This window comes from Entelurus aequoreus, linkage group LG06 (genome assembly GCF_033978785.1).
Source record: "Entelurus aequoreus isolate RoL-2023_Sb linkage group LG06, RoL_Eaeq_v1.1, whole genome shotgun sequence".
NCBI lineage: Eukaryota > Metazoa > Chordata > Actinopteri > Syngnathiformes > Syngnathidae > Entelurus > Entelurus aequoreus.
Genome location: NC_084736.1, coordinates 21,766,392 through 21,785,659, shown reverse-complemented (window position 1 = coordinate 21,785,659; position 19,268 = coordinate 21,766,392). Strand labels below are relative to the sequence as shown.

The 19,268-nt window shown below is 38.1% G+C and overlaps 1 protein-coding gene across 2 annotated transcripts in view; it reads right to left on the bottom strand.

The window, feature by feature from the left end:
- med25 (mediator complex subunit 25) overlaps positions 1 to 19,268 on the bottom strand; it is a 35,384-nt gene that overhangs the window by 15,100 nt on the left and 1,016 nt on the right. For both annotated transcript variants that reach the window (XM_062050246.1, XM_062050247.1), the window contains exons 2-11: positions 15,456 to 15,608; positions 15,338 to 15,383; positions 15,136 to 15,260; positions 14,962 to 15,060; positions 13,463 to 13,583; positions 13,230 to 13,386; positions 10,176 to 10,300; positions 9,960 to 10,035; positions 7,151 to 7,401; positions 6,567 to 6,665 (exon numbers count right to left, since the gene is read on the bottom strand). In XM_062050246.1, coding sequence (XP_061906230.1) covers positions 6,567 to 6,665; positions 7,151 to 7,401; positions 9,960 to 10,035; positions 10,176 to 10,300; positions 13,230 to 13,386; positions 13,463 to 13,583; positions 14,962 to 15,060; positions 15,136 to 15,260; positions 15,338 to 15,383; positions 15,456 to 15,601 — 1,245 coding nt within the window. In that variant the 5' untranslated portion in view covers positions 15,602 to 15,608. The remainder of the gene's footprint in view (positions 1 to 6,566; positions 6,666 to 7,150; positions 7,402 to 9,959; positions 10,036 to 10,175; positions 10,301 to 13,229; positions 13,387 to 13,462; positions 13,584 to 14,961; positions 15,061 to 15,135; positions 15,261 to 15,337; positions 15,384 to 15,455; positions 15,609 to 19,268) is intronic.

The window sequence follows — 19,268 nt, the reverse complement described above, 5'->3', positions numbered from 1 at the left end:
GAATATATCATTCATTTCAATTTAACAGGTAACATCACTAACATTATCAGCGGTATTAGTACCTGTTGTATTTACGTCAGATGACTGCTGCGGCCCAGGATAATAAACGCGACATTCATTGCATGCTGTATGTTCAAATGTTTCTCCATGTTCCTTGTATGTCCTCTTGATGAAATAGTAACCTTGGAATTATTAAAAGTAGCGCTGTTGCTGTCTTTTGTAGCAAAATGTCAGCAAACTTCGGTGCGCTTTTTCCGCCCGGGAACACACCATGTTGGCAATGTCACTACGCACGTTGCGTAATGACGTCATCCCCACCCGGAAGGATAGATAAGAGAACCGCTCAGCAAAATGGCAAGCGATTCCAAGGAATTGATACACTGGAAAGGTTTTCGATTCCCAACCCTATCTAGCATGCTAGCTTTTTTTAGCACATATTTTTATTTCTTGACACTATCTGGCCAGCGTGCAAACTGTTAGCATTTCAGATCGGTGTTGGCTCTTCAGCATTCACTCAAATTTCAATCGAATTTGCATTTTCTAGTTTTTAGAAAAATATCTATACAGTACATTGTACTGGTTTTGAAGGTGAAAACTAACAAATTGGCCCCAACATTCTTTGAGTTGTCAGTCTATGGTCCTAAGTGTGAAAAAGTTTGGGCACCCCTGATTTACAACATTTGAGATGTGGTGGAATTTTCCACACCCTCTCTGATCTGCAAAGTCTCGGCTTCACGAGGTGAAAGATTTCTCGGGATAATTAATTTAAGTACATCCCAACACGTTATTTTCTTTTGTCTGCGTGAGAGCTCAGTTAATTTCATTTTCAGGATCTTCAACAGTGTAAATAATCGGATACAAAAACACATCTTACATATTTGGAAATGTGCAACATTTGTTTGTGTTTGCAATGGCCACACGGCGGCCCAGTGGTTAGCACGTTGGCCTCACAGTCAGGAGATGGAGGATTGGAATCTGTGTAGAGTTTGCGTGTTCTTCATGTGAGTGTTTGGGATTTCACAGACTGATTCAGGCAGTCTGCTGCCTCAACGGGCTGTGGTACAGATAACAACGGGAAGTCAAGAGGAGGAGTCTCTTTTGAGTTAATGGAAATGTGTTGCAAATATTGCTATCTATAGCTAAATCCAATCACATTCACACAAACAACTAACAGTAATGGAGAATTTTTGGAACGTGGGAGAACATACAAACACCATTCAGAAATACCCAAACGGAGATTTGAAACCCTGATCACCTCACTGCGAGGCCAAAATGCTAACCACTTGGCCACCGTGCAGCCATGTCTAAAAGCAACAAAGAAAAAATAAATCATTGCTAAGTAATCCTGTCACTTTTGAGGCTACATTGCTCTCCTCCCTGGACGGGCAGCTTTCCTAATGTCTGATGACACTAGTGTTTCCCACACATTCATTTTTACCAGAAGTTTTAGAAAAGTTGCGTTTGTTGCAATACGGGAAAGAAAAGATTGCCATACTAATATTTGTTAGCCTGTCAATGGGCTTGTCCATTGTATGTTAGCATTAAGCTAAACATATAAGAGCTATTCTTTATCTTGTATTGTTGTTTTTTTAGTTTATTCCAAACTGTTCATTCCTACATGTATGAGTACTTCATGTGTCTTTGTACTTTCATTTGTGTGCTTACTATTACAGTAATGTCACTGTGGAGAACATCAATAAACCACCTCAAGTTGGAACTTTTCCATCTCTAATTAAAATGTACCTATCTGCAAAACAAAATTGTAACATTAAGGGAAAGCAGAATAGTATTAATTAACTAGAAGAGGCAATTCCAGAAGGAATTGCGTGTGAATGCTCCAATGCTGAAGTTGAACTGAAATGCTGATAGAACGTAGTATGAATGTAAGAATAGTTGGAATGGTTTGAATTTCCAGGAAAACCGGAATTTGGTTTGGAACTTAGAAAAATGTCCCATTCATTTCAATGGGAATTTCATGGAAATGTGGGAATTTTGGGAAAAGAGGGAATTTTTTTTTAAATGCTAAAGATTTTGAATGTTCTGAATGGGTAGAAATGGTTGGTGATGGAATTTTTAAAATCGGTCGATAAATGTTGAAATAGTAACATGTTGAATTGAGAAATGGTATTATGGAAATATTGGAATTTCGGGAAAACCAGGAATTTTTCCAGTTTAAAAAACAACTTTGTTTTGTGTCCTAATTAAGAGGAATGTTTTGACGGTGGAACAGTTGAAATACATTGAACAACACATAAAAAAGGGTGGAAATTTTTAACTTGGAAAAATGATAGTTTAAATGTCCAATATATGTGGAATGTGTTGAAGGTGGAATGGTTTGAATCGGTTGAAAAATGTGGAAATGGTGAAAGTTTGAAAAATGGCCAATTCATTCTGAATTGGCCATTTCCGAGCCCGCAATTTCCGAATAGGCTGAACAGTTTGAGGTTGGAACGGTTTGAATCGGGTGAAAAATGTGGAAGGTAGAGCGCTCCAAAATCTGGAGAAGAAGAAGAAGAAGTTTAATAAATAGATGAATTTTGGTGTAGAAAAGCATGAGTGTGAATGCTTTGGAGCATTCACACAATACTAATATATGTACATAAACCATGGGCGTACAAAATTCAGCCTGTGTTACATTGTAGTAATTAGGTACACTAGTATTAATAGGAGAGGGAAGAGGAAAAAGAGGGAAGTCTGGGCTTCCCTGCTTAGGCTGCTGCACCCGCGATTCGACTTCGGATAAGCTGAAAGAAGATGGATGGAGTTTTAATAGCAATAGTAGCAGTAATAGTAAATAAGCAGCAACAATTGGAAAACACAGCAAAACAATATAATGTAACAAGAAAATCATAATTTGATACTAATAACACAGATTTGTCTTTAACCATATTAAATATACAACATTTGTTGATATTTATGCAAATTATATTTTGTGGGACCACGCCCCCGCCGCCACAAATTTGTTTGTGGTAAACATTGGACATGGAGCGACGGTGGATAAAAATCTAGAAAAAGACATTCCCAACAGTCGAGGAACTTCCCGTGAATTCAAAGCAATAAACAGATGGATTTTAAAGACTTTTTGTCCTTTTGAAAAATGTCATGATGACATTTCTCAAAACCCGTCGGTGCTCCTGCCCCACTGGGAGACAGGCCAACGCCATTCGTCTTTAGGGCGTCAATACGGGATCAATGAGCAATCACGCTGGCCCGCCATCGTCACGGCGACTGTTGCGCTGAACGTGCACGCTCGTTTATTTGAGGGCATGAAAATTTTCAAAATAAGTTTCAATTTCTTTTTAGCATCGCCGATGAGGAGACGCTCGAAGCAGGAGACATCTTTTGGGGGCGTGGCGTCGGACAGGTGCTGGCTCAGCACATATCAACCAACGATCGATCTGACCTTGAGGGAGGCCAATCGGTGCAGCAGAATAAATGATGTGCAATTAATTCAAGAATATTGATAACCGATGACAGCTGATTATTGGCATGTCTACATTACAACAAAGATGAGAAATACTTGAGATGGCTTTATTTTGTCTAAATACGCTGTAAACAAGGGGTGCAAATAGGGTTGCGTGATTCAGACGATATACGATATAAATCAGGGGTGTCCAAAGTGCGGCTGGTAGCTAATTTTTAAACACAATCGTTTGTTAAAACTTGTTTTGCTACTTTTATATTTATAGACCTCAGCGTCAAATATTTTGTTACTTGCAAATGATATCTGCGAGCATGCTAACGTTAGTATGCTTGCTTTTTGTTATTTAGCTAATTTGGTAATTGATGCATGCTAACATTAGCAGGCTAGCATTTGAAACATTGTTTTTAGTTAATCTAGCAGGTATACACCTCAGTGTCATATATTTTGGTATTTCACTAATGTTAGCCGTAACATGCAATTGTTGGCATAGTACTGTAAGCATGCTAGATATTATAGCTCATTTTGCTCATATATTTGTTACTTGGTGCCATCTGGGCAGCGTACTACCTGTTGGGCTTTGGCTCGCCAGCATTCACAAGAAATGTCTACCAAAATTGCATTGTGTAGTTCTTTGAAAAAAATCGATATATTGTACTGATTTTGAAGGTGAAAACTACCAAAATGGGCCCCGCGTCCTTTGATTTGTCAGTCTGTGGCCCTCAGTGGAAAATGTCTTATATAAAGTTGGCCGATGATAGAGATTTTAATACTATAGCCATATTGTGATAATGCATGTTGATGACACATTCTAGCTGTGTCTGCAATTTTGGCAGCGACAAGCGAACCAACGCGTCCTCTAAGCAGTGTAGCGACTAATGTCCGTCCACAGTGCAAAGCCATTTCGAAATCACTAATTCTCGCCACCATGGCGGCAAATAAAGCATGTTTCTTGCAAGTATCATTATCGCTGGAGGATACAGGAAGATGGGGATGTAACAATATGAACATTTCATAGCATGGTTATTGTGACCAAAATGATCGCAGTTACCATTATTGCAACAAGTACTTATACACATACTGTAATTGTTTAACAAAGTTATTTTTTTTAAATACCTAAAATAAATACAGACACTCTTAGAAAAGCCACTATTTTGCATGTTTTTTGTTTCTTATTCTTCACTGATATTGATTCAGTATTGTATCTGTTTTAATGGCTAAGTATTTTTTAAAATATTTGTTTGTACTGTAGCACTTTAACATTTATTTCAATGTAAAGTGCGTAAAAAACAAAATGTACTATTTATTATTTCTGGCGGGCGTCCTACTTTGTTCAGAGGTCCTTGAACACACCGTAGAAACACCTCCATCTGGTATTTCTCCGAGTATAGAACGACCACAGCTTGTAGGTTCAATGTTCGCAGTTGAATATCTAAGTTGTTTAGACTGTCATTTCTTTAAAAAAGTTTAGATTAGGGTATGTTATTTCCTAATGTGGAAATGTGTTAATGTTTCTTTTGTCTCGAGCAATTTGGGCGAGCTGGTGCCAGTCAGTGCATGAGTTTATGAAAGTGTAATGAATACTAACCGCCCGGAGTTACATCGGGGTTATCATTATTATTGTTACATCCCTACAAGAAGCCATGCGAACCGCAAAGCTCTACAATGTAAACATACGGTTCAATAGAAATATCGACAGTAACGATACCAAGCATAGTATAAGATGGTTGATACTACACTGATTAGACCAATATTATTTATTATTAAAAATATTTTGTCGTTTTTGTTATTGTCTACAAACTCAGGAAAAAAGGCCCTTGGAGACAGGAGGACTGAATGGCAAAACCCAAATGTTTTATACCAGAGTAGATAGAAGGATATTATTTGAATATTTAACATATTGTTACACCGCCATCCTGTGTCTCTGTCCGATTACAATTGTCATCAAAATGTAAGTGTTGAAAATTTCAAAGTATCAGCATTGGTATGATTGATACTGGCACTGTAACTACTTGATATTGGATGGATACCCAAATTTGTAATATCACCCAAAACTAACGTAAAGTATCCAAACAACAGAAGAATAAGTGATTATTACATTTTATGAAAAGTGTATATAGAACATGTTACAACAGAAAGTAATAAGATATTAACATTAAATGAACAAGTAGATTAATAATAGTTTTGATAACTAGAAATGACGCAATTTCTTACCACTAAATGTGACTGTGGAGTCAAATGATGCAACGCACTTTGAGACTTTAATGTTTTTATTATTTATTGTGTTGTTTTCTATTCTGTTGTTAACATTAGTACTATTAATTTCTCAATTTATTTTATCATATGTTTCATACTATTTTTTTTGGATGGCATTAATTATTCAAGGTGGCGTTTTTCTTTAAATCCTCAGTGCCATGCAATGTTTTGTTTTTGCTTTGTTATTGTCAATAGTGCTGTGTGTGTGTGTTTTATTCTTCTATTTTATTGTGAGCACTTTGTGTTTGCCAATTGCCTGTGTACGAAAAGTGCTTTATAAATAAGATTTGATTTCATTCACTAGAAAAAGTGCTGTATAAATCAAATCCCTTATTTTTATCATCAGCAACTAAATTAGGAGCATTTGTAACTAGTTTTGAAATAATTATATTATTGTCCTATCACGTAGTATATCGTGATATATATCTTTATACAGGACACTGTATATATAGATTGTAGGCCATATTGCTGATCTCCAAGTGCAAAGTTTGACTCCATGTTTGTTTGTTTTTAGCCCTCATCATTTTCCATCCATCCATCCATTTTCTACCGTTTGTCCCGTTCGGGGTCACAGGGGGTGCTGGAGCCTATCTCATCTGCATTCAGGCGGAAGGCGGGGTACACCCTGGACAAGTCGCCCCTCATCGCAGGGCCAACACAGATAGACACCATTCACACTCACACACTAGGGCCAATTTAGTGTTGCCAATCAACCTATCTTGTTCAGATAAAATTAATTAATCGATACTGACAAGTATTTATTCCTCATTTGTTTTGTCAGCTTTAACACAAAGCTAAGATGTAATAAAATGTTAGGGGAAACCCTGACATGGGATGTTGTGATTTTACACAGATGGAAAAAAGTACAAGAAAAATGTGAGAGTCTTACCTCCTGCCACTCCAGCACGCCGCTCCACGCCACAATCTTGTTGGCCATGCCTTGCTGTCCCATTGCATTTGGGTTTCCTGTTGGCGCCGACACACCCGGCTGAAAAAGATGGTAAAGACATTTAAAAACAGTATGAACGCTAACCCTATTTTACAGGTTTACAGAATATGAAAACCGTCATCGGTCAAAAATAATAATGAATTAAAATCAATGGACTTCACATCAAATATTGTACTTTAAAAACAAATTGGGGGGCAAAAGGTAATGCATATTTTGTGTTTTTACCATAAAATAATGTTTTTCTGACAGTTTTTTTTGTGGGCCCAAAGTTGATCAACAAATGTATGCGTTGAATAATAATTTAAAAAATAATGATACATGACATATGTTTGACATTTTTACGACTGTTGATGAGAATGTTATGTGTCCCCGGGACCAAACTTGAGGGGAGCCCTAAAGGTTAAAAAAATGTATGTTGGTTTTAAAATTATCAAAATGGCCCCCGGATGTTTTAATTTTTCAGTATGCGCCCCTCAGTGGAAAAGGTTTGGACAGCCCTGCCTTAGAAAGTAAATCACATGTACCATGTTGGGTTGTCCCGACTGCGGCGTGGGCTGGTTGGGCGCAGGCTGCTGCTGAGTGGGCGGCGGAGGCTGCTGATTGGGCGCGGGCTGCCCAGGCGGAGGCACCACTTGCTGCTGGTTGGGAGGGACCTGCTGCTGCTGAATGGCCGTAGTGACGGTGGAGATGTTGGGCTGGCTCAGCTTCACACCCGACAGAGAGGGGATGGACTGTTGGCCAGCGAACGGCGGAACCTGACTGGCCATCCCTGAAACTGGAGGTGAAGTTAGTTGGTCGGCAAGCAGCAGAGAGCAAAGACAACGTTACAGACCAGCATTAAACGTTGCAGTAAACCACTACATCCAGCATGGCGCTGTAATTGCCTCATCTTTTTTGACATTCACACACAATTCTACACCAAAAAGTAATTTTTTTATTGTGTCAATGCTTTACAGCAGCGACTCTCAAACTGTGGTAAGTGTACCACTACAATGCAGGCTCAATCTAGTGGTAAGCCAAATAATCACTTTATTAAAGTACAATATTTTATTTTCTTATATGCTAACACAGTGTTACTGTTCAAACTGTGTGTAATGTTAAAGTGGCCAAAAATATTAAATATACTTGTTAAATTAAAAACCTCTGCCTTGTTCTTAGTGAATACTTGGGCCTACAATGCTACTGTATTTGAATGTTGGTCATTATGATGGTACATGGAGAGGCAAGTTTTTCTGAGATGGTACTTGGTGAAAACAGTTTGAGAACCACTGCTTTACAGCATTCATATAAGGTTCTAATCATCTATTTATTCATCCCGTCGTTTTTTTGTCCGCCTTCTTCCTCAGTTTTCTTTAGTGGCGTAGTGGTTAGAGTGTCCGCCCTGTGATCGGTAGGTCATGAGTTTAAACCTCGGCCGAGTCATACCAAAGACTATAAAAATGGGACCCATTACCTCCCTGTTTGGTACTCAGCATCAAGGGTTGGAATTGGGGGTTAAATCACCAAAAATGATTCCCGGGCGTGGCTACCGCTGCTACTCATTGCTCCCCTCACCTCCCAGGGGGTGAGGGTGATGGGTCAAATGCAGAGGATATTCTTACCACACCTAGTGTGTGTGTGACAATCATTGGTACTTTAACTTTATGGGCTAATTTTGCAACCGAGTCATGTAACTTACTTTTGATTGATTGATTGATTGATTGAGACTTTTATTAGTAGGTTGCACAGTGAAGTACATATTCCGTACAATTGACCACTAAATGGTAACACCCGAATAAGTTTTTCAACTTGTTTAAGTCGGGGTCCACTTAAATTGATTCATGATACAGATATATACTATCATATATACTATCATCATAATACAGTCATCACACAAGATAATCACATTGAATTATTTACATTATTTACAATCAGGAGTGTGGAGGGGGGGTGGGGGGGGGGGATATGGACATCAAGTAGTGGACATAGAGAGAGAGAGAGAGAGAGAGAGAGATCAGAAGGCATAAGAAAAAGAATCTGCATTTGATTGTTTACATTTGATTATTAGCAATCCGGGGAGGGTGTTAGTTTAGGGTTGTAGCTGCCTGGAGGTGAACTTTTATAGCGGTTTTGAAGGAGGATAGAGATGCCCTTTCTTTTATACCTGTTGGGAGCGCATTCCACATTGATGTGGCATAGAAAGAGAATGAGTTAAGACCTTTGTTAGTTCGGAATCTGGGTTTAACGTGGTTAGTGGAGCACCCCCTGGTGTTGTGGTTATGGCGGTCATTTACGTTAAGGAAGTAGTTTGACATGTACTTCGGTATCAGGGAGGTGTAGCGGATTTTATAGACTTATACTTGACTTACGCTGTTAGCATGCATTTTAGCAAATTTTTCTGCTGTACACCTCATAGTCATATAACTCGGTACGTGACACATGCTAACTGTTATAGAATGCCAACTTTTGGGACTAATTTTGCAACCGTTTATTCCTGGGTCATATACTGTAACTTGGTACTAGACTTATGCTGACTAATAGCATGCTAGAATGCTAACATTAGCATCCTTACATTTTTAGCCAATTTTGCCACTGTTTATCCCAGAGTCATAAGACTTGGTGCTTGGCATATACTAACTGTTAGCATGCTAATGTTAACATGGTAGCATGCTAACATTAGCGTGCTAACTGTTTTAGCCAATTTTGCCACCATACACTTCCGTCATATAACTTGGTATGTAACATAAGCTAGATTTTGCCATGCTAGTTAGTTTTACAGCCATACATCTTAGAGTCATATAACTTGGTATTTGACACATGCTAACGTTAACATTTCAGTCCGGCTTGCATATATCAGCGGCTCGCAGGTTTCTGCAGCTTGCGCACATACAGCAATCACATGAAATGTAATATTGTTCTAACAAACAAGAGGGGACCGTTATCTAGTTTATGATTTTTACCTTCAAAGGGTGTTTGGTTTTGTCAAAAAAATCTGCTTGAGCGTTTTTTTGTATTTTTTACTAATGCTCCTGTGTGCAACATCCTCTAAATAGCATCTATGCAAAAGAGAACAGCAAGACAACAATAAGACAGTGTGCCGACAAAGCAAATAGACACTTTGCTAACAACAGTACACACACACACACACACACACACACACACACACACACACACACACACACACACACACACACACACACACACACACACACACACACACACACACACACACACACACACACACACACACACACACACACACACACACACACACACACACACACACACACACACACACACACACACACACACACACACACACACACACAGAGAGAGAGAGAGCTGGCAACTCACATCGGTTCTTCTGGCCTTTGGCTGCCTCCACAACCATCTGTGCAGCCACCTGAGCAGCAGTCATGGTGGGTGGATTCTGTCAGCGAACAGATGTAAAAGGAAGACAATGCTGGGTGAGAAACCTTTCGGTCGAACAACAAACACCGTCCGCCTGAACCAGAGCCAAGGGCAGACGACGGGAATTAAAACTGGCGTCGCCCCTGCTGGCCCCGCTACCTGGTAAGGATGAGCCGCGCCCAAGGGGGGGGTGGGCTGCGGGCCGCCAATGAGAGGCTGATTGACCGTCAGCGGCTGAGGAGGGAGGACCGGCTTCAAAGGCCCAGGACCTACGCCCGAGGACACTGGAAGACAAGTGTGAGACGTGGTTAGGATGCAAACGTACATCATTCTTCACCAAAAAAAAAAGAAAAGCAGAATGTCCTAAGTAATACATGGAGTACCATTACTGTCAGGGCACCTGAGAAGTATGTTTCACACTTTTTTTTTTCATGTAAAATATATATATATTTTTTTAATCTAAATTTGATTTGATGTTTTGTACAAAAAGAAAATGAATAAATTGCTCAACACGTTATATAACGAGTGTCTTAAAAGACCAACACTAACGCTGCACATCACGGAGTAAGTGGGAGTACGGGGGGAAATTTGCCATTATCTTCTTATCTGAGACAGAGCAGGAAGGGGTTAGGAATACGTTTGCAATACAATTTCATTTGAAGCGCCCTGTCATTCATTATTTGACATTTTACATGCATTTCTTCTAGCAAAACATCCTCCCCCACCCCCATATAGGGCTGTTTCCTTATGGAGTATGAAGTCTAAGCTCACAAATGACTACTTAAAAACACTTTTCATATCTCTGACATGAATAAAGGTTTAATAAATACACTATGGAGTGAGACATCTTGCTTGTTTTTCCTGATATAGAGCCACATATAGAAGTGACAATGTCGTTGTGGTTTGTGAAGGAAGCCCTTTGAGGCATTTGTGATCAAGAGCTACATAAATAAACATTGATTGATTGATTAATTAATTAATTGATTGATACCAGTCATTCAACTTTTTTTTAAACACCAGATATACGTAAATTTTGGCAAAACAATAACTATTCAACCCACTGGCGAAATTCCATTTTAATAATCTTCAATTATTTTTTTTTTTTAACTTTTTGAATGCCTTTTGATCAGATAATGTCACAGGTTAAAATTAATTAAACAACTAATAATATGCAAATGTTTACTCATTAAAACTATGACATAATTTGAGCTAAACGCCTTCAAAGGGTTAAAATTAGGGCTGTCAAAATTAGCAAGTGAACTCATGTGATTAATCACAAAAAATGTTTGCATTAATCATGTATATATACAGATTAATCATGCAATTTATTTTGGCTCTACAAGCTCTTTTACCGTTGTTATGCAGTCAGTGATCAGGTAAACGTATGAAATTAAAAAAAATAAAAAACGTAATAAAATAAAATTTAAAAAAAAACTAATAATATGAAATAAGATAATAAAATATAACAAAAAATAAAATAAAGTTTGATGGATATAGTCATCCATATAAATCCACTGGCACATTTCAATACAAAATACACCCTGACTGGACTTAAGAGAAAAGTTTTTATCAAAAAAATGATCAAAATCAAACATTAAAAAAGACGTTCTTGTATGACATTCTTAAAATTAAATTGCATTTGTGTCCAAATAAGTTACTCTAAATTGTACAAGCAAGTAATAACCTGTGATGAAGCATGATTAATCCAAAATCAAAAGTGTGATTAATCTGATTAAAAATATTGTATCATTTGACAGCACTAGATAAAATAAAATAAAAACATTACATGTTTGGTATTTTTGTTTAGAGCTGAAGTTGATTGAAATATTCAAGCAAAAATAAGAATAAAAATATGAATGCAAAATGTTTTATGCCCTCTGAAAAATTTAAGACTTATATGTCCTGTTTGGCTTTGGGGTATTATTGTACAGCTGTGAAATATTGGACATTTAAAATTGAACATGAAAAAAAAACTCCACTTATGAAAAATCATATATAATGGAGTAAGACAAAAAATATATACTGAAAGTACAAATAAGTCAGCCTTTGTTCCCTAAAGGTTAAATGTGTGTGACTAAATTATCTACCTCTCAAACTGTGGTACGCAGGCTCCATCTAGTGGTACGCCAAAGAAGTCTGTAAATATGTACTGTATACGGAGTATCATTGTTGATGTTTGTGCATTGTGTGTAATGTTACAATTAGGGCTGCAACAACTAATCGATTAAATCGATTAAAATCGATTATAAAAATAGTTGCCGATTAATTTAGTCATCGATTCGTTGGATCTATGCTATGCGCATGCGCAGAGGCTTTTTAAAAAAAAATAATAATAATAATTTTATTTTTATTTTTTTTAAATAAACCTTTATTTATAAACTGCAACATGTACAAACAGCTGAGAAACAATAATCAAAATAAGTATGGTGCCAGTATGCAGTTTTTTTTCCAATAAAATACTGGAAAGGATAGAAATGTAGTTTGTCTCTTTTATCCGATTATTAATCGATTAATCGAAGTAATAATCGACAGATTAATCGATTATCAAATTAATCGTTAGTTGCAGCCCTAGTTACAATAGCCAAAAATATTAAATATATTTGTCAAATAAAACGTCTGCCTCGTTTTAATGAATACCTAGGCCTACGGCGCTACTGAATTTTGTGCTGGTCATTATGGTGGGTACTTGAAGAGTCAAGTGTTTTCTAAACTGGTACTTGGTGAAAAAAGTTTGAGAACCACTGATCTATGTTATTAATCAGGCTTTTTAAGTGGGTAAATGTGTGCTTTTAACCATGTTTAATCAAAGGATGATATAATTTAAATTAGATTACAATAAAAATGTATTCTAAAATCTTTGTTCTAGTCCATAGTCCGCCGCTTGTCCCTTTCGGGGTCGCGGCGGGTGCCGGAGGATATCTCAGCTGCATTCGGGCGGTAGGCGGGGTACACCCTGGACAGGTCGCCACCTCATCACAGGGCCAACACAGATAGACAGACAACATTCACACTCACATTCACACACTAGGGACCATTTAGTGTTGCCAATCAACCTATCCCCAGGTGCATGTCTTTGGAAGTGGGAGGAAGCCGGAGTATCCGGAGGGAACCCACGCAGTCACGGGGAGAACATGCAAACTCCACACAGAAAGATCCAGAGCCCGGGATTGAACTCAGGACCTTCGTACTCATCAACATAAAAAGCAGACTTACCAGGGAGTGAAATACCCCTGACCAGCACCATGTGGAAGGGGTCTTGACTATAGTCTGGGTGGGGTTCGATGGCGCCCGCTACAGGAGAGGCCCGTTCAAACAAAGCTCTCAATGCGGGCAGTTTACGCGGCGCCACCACCGAGAAGTGGATTCCTCTCTGAAAGCAGTAAAAATAACACACTGAGAGAATAAAACATCAAGACTTGTGCAAAAGTCACTTAACGGTAACTCACATCCCTGATGATTTTCACCAGGTTGTCTGCGGTGCAGCCGGTGTAGCTGACGCTCTCCACGGCAGGAAGCAAGTAGGGCGGGGAGTTACACAGGAGGACGCACACTTTGTGTGTTTGACCACTGGTGATGGCAGGGGTTAAAAGATGGAACCGACATGATATCACCATCTATATAAGTGTCCAAACTTTTCCCACCCAGCCATTTTGGTATTTTTCATTTTCAAAACCAGTACAATATATAGATTTTTTTCCCCAGTCATAAAAATGTTTAAAACAAATCATATATTATTATTTTGTATTATTCAATGCTTAAAACTCTAGATAAACTTCACATCTATTTGTTGATACACAGTAAAAAAAAATGTTATCCCCTTTTGTCAAGGAAATTTCTGTTTTATGGCAAAAACAAAAATATGCAAAATTACCCCCGCAAAAAAATTCTAAGTAGATTTTTGATGTGAAGTAATTTTAGCCTTAAATAAATCAATAATTCATAAGCCCATTGATTTTAATTCATTATTATTTTTTAGCAATTAAAGTAAATTAAATCCTACTAAAATGTTTAGGGATACAAAAGGGCCCCACTAATAAAAAGGTAAAAAATGTCATACTTCATTTTTACTTCCAACACTTAAGTTTTTAGATCAACTTCAGATCTATCCGTCTACTGACTATACATTTTTGTTTAATTTTTTATGTATTTAAAGCCCTTTTTGTAAAAAAAAACAAAAACATACAAAATATGCAAATACAATATTTGATTTAGCCTTACATAGGTCAATAATTTATACCACAATTGATATTAATTCATAATTAACTTTGGAGCAGTGACAGTTTTTTTTTCTTCAATCCCACAAATGTTTTGGAAACCCAAAAGGGCTCCACTCATAAAAGTGTTAAGGATAAGTCAAACATTTTTTTTTTTTTACTTTCAACACTCAAGTCTATAGATCAACTTTAGACATATCCATCAATGATAAACGGGTTATACTTGTATAGCGCTTTTCTACCTTCAAGGTACTCAAAGCGCTTTGACAGTATTTCCACATTCACCCATTCACACACACATTCACACACTGATGGCGGGAGCTGCCATGCAAGGCACTAACCAGCAGCCATCAGGAGCAAGGGTGAAGTGTCTTGCCCAAGGACACAACGGACGTGACTAGGATGGTAGAAGGTGGGGATTGAACCCCAGTAACCAGCAACACTCCGATTGCTGACACAGCCACTCTACCAACTTTGCCACGCCTGTTTGTTTTTTCTAATAAACTTTGTGTTATTAGAATCAACATTGCAACTTTTGCTTGTTACATTTCACATGTTTGCTCTTTTATTCCACTTTTTAGTGGGTTTTTTTTTATTTAATTTAATTTTTTTTAATAGTATTTTTACAATGTGCCACGATTCATTAAAAAAAATAGCTGCGGGCCACAAATGGCTGCACTTTGGACACCCATATTCAACATATACAATGCTTCACGCAAAAAGAGTCTTACATTTGTTCTCTCATCTTCTTAAAGTCGTCAAAGAGCTGTAAGGCCACAGACAGACCCTCCGCAATCAGACTGCAGCTCTCCGCTCCGCCTCCCATGAACCTGTGAGGAAACATAGGAGGAATGCTTGCTGTTTCCACTACAAAAAACTCTAATGATGCACAAAAGCTGAATTACTGGATGCTGTCGATCCAGGAGACAAACTCAAAGGCAGAGCTGGTGGGAGCGTGACACTGGACGTACGACTCGGGGGCGCAGTCCACAGTGTTGAAGACCACCAGGCCGTACTGAGTCCCTCCGTACTGGTGAGGGAAAATAGGATGAGCAATAAATGAACACACTTGTTGCTTGATGCTGCAAATGAGCAGGGATCACTTACATCTCCTCCAAAGTCTGTTTCCGCTGGCGGTCCTCCATTAAAATACCTGTGACAACACATTTGCATGGATTTATTAGCGGCGGCCATACGAGAGGGTGGAGTGTCATCACTGCCTTACTCAATCGCCGGAAGTATGTAATTCTTCCTTAATGATTCAAAGTAGGGTCCGAGGTTCGCCGTCCCTTCGATGACAAAGACCACATCAGCCACCTGGTTGGTCCCTGGCTTGGTGGATTGTTCCATAAGTGCAGAACCTGACACCATGGATCTTCTGCATACAAACAGGAAGCGTCATTATGCAGCAATACCTCGTTCATATGCAATTCAATTGGGTGATGCCAAATGACAACAACGCTAATGTGAAGTCAATTCCATAAGGAGCATATGGAGGTTCATTTGTGTTTTCAATACGAAAGCTTTTTTTGGACAATGAATATATGGAACTGAATTTTTTTCGTTTGAATTTTGTGAATTAATTTTTTTACATCAGATTTTGCTGACAATTTCAATGAAGAGAAATATGTGAGAAAAACTTGTGTGTTTAAAACTTCAGGTTGTTAAAAAAGTGTTTCAAAATTCAGCGTAACATTTCAGTGCAGAAATATCAATCAATCAATCAATGTTTATTTATATAGCCCTAAATCACAAATATGGAGGTTAATTTGTGTATTTATTACAAGAGCTTTTTTTGACACTGAATTTATGTAACTGAATGTTTCATCCATCCATTTTCTACAGCTGTTCCCTTTCGGGGACGCCGGGGGCTTGAGCCTATCCTCGCCAGCTCATCACTTAGCAACATTTATTTGGGTTTGATACATTTTTTTCTTTTACATAAAATCATGCTGACAATTTCATTAAATACAAATTTGTGAGTAACAATTGTGAGTTTAAAATTCAGTTTGTTAAAATGCAGTGTTTGAAAATTTTGTGTTAAAAAACGGGTTAAAAAAATTCAGCGTAAAGAAAAAAGTCAGAGCAGAAATACTGTATGGATGTTAATTTGTGTCTTTATGACACATTTTTTTGGTGTTTTTTTTTTTACATCAAATTATGTGACACTTTCATTGCGTGTTCAAAAAGTCAGTTTGTTAAAACTGCCGGAAAATTTAAAAAAAATAGCGCAGAAATATGTAGGTTGATTTGTGTCTTTATTGCGAGCCTTTTTTGACACTGAATTTATGTAACTGAATTTTTTTGCGTTTGATTATTTATTTATTTTTTACATCAAATTTAGCTGACAATTTCATTGAATAAAAAGTTGTGAGCAAAACTTGAGTTTGTAAAAATAGTGTTCAATTAAGTGTAAAAAAAATTAAATGCAGAAATATTCGTTGTTTCAAAACTCATTTCCGGTAAATTAAGACTCAGGAATCAGGGGCCGTACTTATCAAGCTTCTTAGAATTACTCCTAAGAAGTCTGCTAAGAGTTGACTTAAGAGTAAATAAATTATTCGCTGAAAGCTGCACTTAAAAGTTAGTTATCAAGCGTCTTACTCACACTTTCAGCGAAGTGTAGGACTGAATCTTAAGTGTCACACTCAGAGCTGAATTACGACATTACTATGTGCCGTAAACGGAATTTTAGGTGACGTCATTTCTGTGTCCATAAAAATGACCAATCACGGAAGGGAATCCGTTGTCTAAGAATAAAGAAATATCTTGGAAATATTTAAGTGGACAATGGGAGTGTATATTTTGACAATAAACTACAAAATAATACAAAACAAACTAGTCCCCGCCGGCACTCACGCTACCGCTCCCTCTCTTCTATCGCCCACACACTCACTGACGTCACTCACCTCACGGCCACACACATACGCTACTGTCATAACATTTTCTTTCCAATTCATTAATTAGGCAACTAATTTGAAACTGGTGTGGGTGGCTCTATATATACTAGCCCACTGCAGCCACATGCAGAAATCAACAAAGAATCGAAAAGTATTAAATCTGTGACAAAAATAATATCCGCTCTGTCCAAACGATACCGTTTGATCAGCTGCTCGTCATAAAAAAAAAAAAAAAACATTGTTCCGTTCCCTGAACGTTCGCGCACGTCTCTCTCGCCTCAGTGCCATCCCCTGCTGGCAACTCCTAACCACTTAAGACACCTCTGAAGGTCTCTTAAATATCGTGGAGAGTAGGAGTGATTCTTAGACTTAAGAACGTTGATAAAAAGCTTTTATTCTTAAGTTTGAGAGTAGGACTAAATTTCGCAAATTCTCAGGACTTAAGTGTAAAATGGCACTCTAAGAAGCTTGATAAGTACGGCCCCAGAGGTGTCTTAAGTGGTTAGGAGTTGCCAGCAGGGGATGGCACTGAGGCGAGAGAGACGTGCGCGAACGTTCATCTTTGTTTGATGACGAGCAGCTGATCAAACGGTATCGTTTAGACAGAGCAGGTATTATTTTTGTCACATATTTAATAATTTCCGATTCCTTGTTGATTTCTGCATGTGGCTGCAGTGGACTAGTATATATAGAGCCACCCACACCAGTTTCAAATTAGTTGCCTAATTAATGAATTGGAAAGAAAATGTTATGAGAGTAGCTTATGTGTGTGGCACACACATACGCTAGGTTACAGCATGTGAGGTGAGTGACGTCAGTGAGTGTGTGGGCGAGAGAAGAGAGGGAGCGGTATTGTGAGTGCGAGCGGGGACTAGTTTGTTTTGTGTTGGATTGGCTGTGTGCAAGCAATCAATAAAGCAAGATTTGCAACTAATCGCCGGACTCATCATTCACTTTAAAGTCGTCCGCTGTGGAGACCCACTGCCGGGTAAAGTGAAGGGTGTTGCCCCGAGCATACATCCTGGAGAGTGGAGAAGTGTCTCCCCTGCCTCTTTGTTACGGTCTGGGAGCAGGAAGCAGGAAAGGTGCAACAATAAAAGGAAACATTTATTTTTGATTCATTGCCAATATTGTTTGTTTGTTTTGTATTATTTTGTAGTTTATTGTCAAAATATACACTCCCATTGTCCACTTAAATATTTCTAAGATATTTCTTTATTCTTAGACAAGGGATTCCCTTCCGTGATTGGTCATTTCTATAGACACAGAAATGACGTCACCTAAAATTCTGTTTACTGCACATAGTAATGTCGTAATTCAGCTCTGAGTGTGACACTTAAGATTCAGTCCTACACTTCGCTGAAAGTGTGAGTAAGACGCTTGATAACTAACTTTTAAGTGCAGCTTTCAGCGAATAATTTATTTACTCTTAAGTCAACTCTTAGCAGACTTCTTAGGAGTAATTCTAAGACGCTTGATAAGTACGGCCCCAGGAGATCAGAGATTGGCTTAGAAACAAGGGTGTGGAGATAATAATAATAATAATAATGGATTAGATTTATATAGCGCTTTTCTAGACACTCAAAGCGCTTCACAGAGAAGTGAGAACCCATCATTCATATTTACAACTCATTCATTCATCATTCATTCTCCGGTGTGAGCGGCACCGGGGGCAAGGGTGAAGTGTCCTGCCCAAGGACACAACGGCAGCGATTTTGGATGGTAAGAGGCGGGGAGCGAACCTGCAACCCTCAGGTTTCTGGCACGGTTGCTCTACCCACTACGCCATACCGCCCCAGATGTCCCCATTTACTCTAAAAGAGATCAAATTTGGTATTTTTATAAACGACTGTAACATAGAAATGTTTGTCAACATTATTATGTTCCAGGCAAAATGTTTTCTACATAAATGTCTATTTATGAAAGTAAGGCCTACATTTTCTAATTGGCTTAATGGTTTATAATTATCAATCAAATCTTGGAGGATGATTAAGAGTATAAAAGCCCTTAAATTGATATATTTGTTAAAAACATTTAAAGTGATTTAGGTAGCCCTTTTTGTCTTTTTTTTTCTCCATATTTTTTATTAGTATTTTATACTCCCTGTATTTGCTTTTGTTTTCTTTCCTTGACATGTT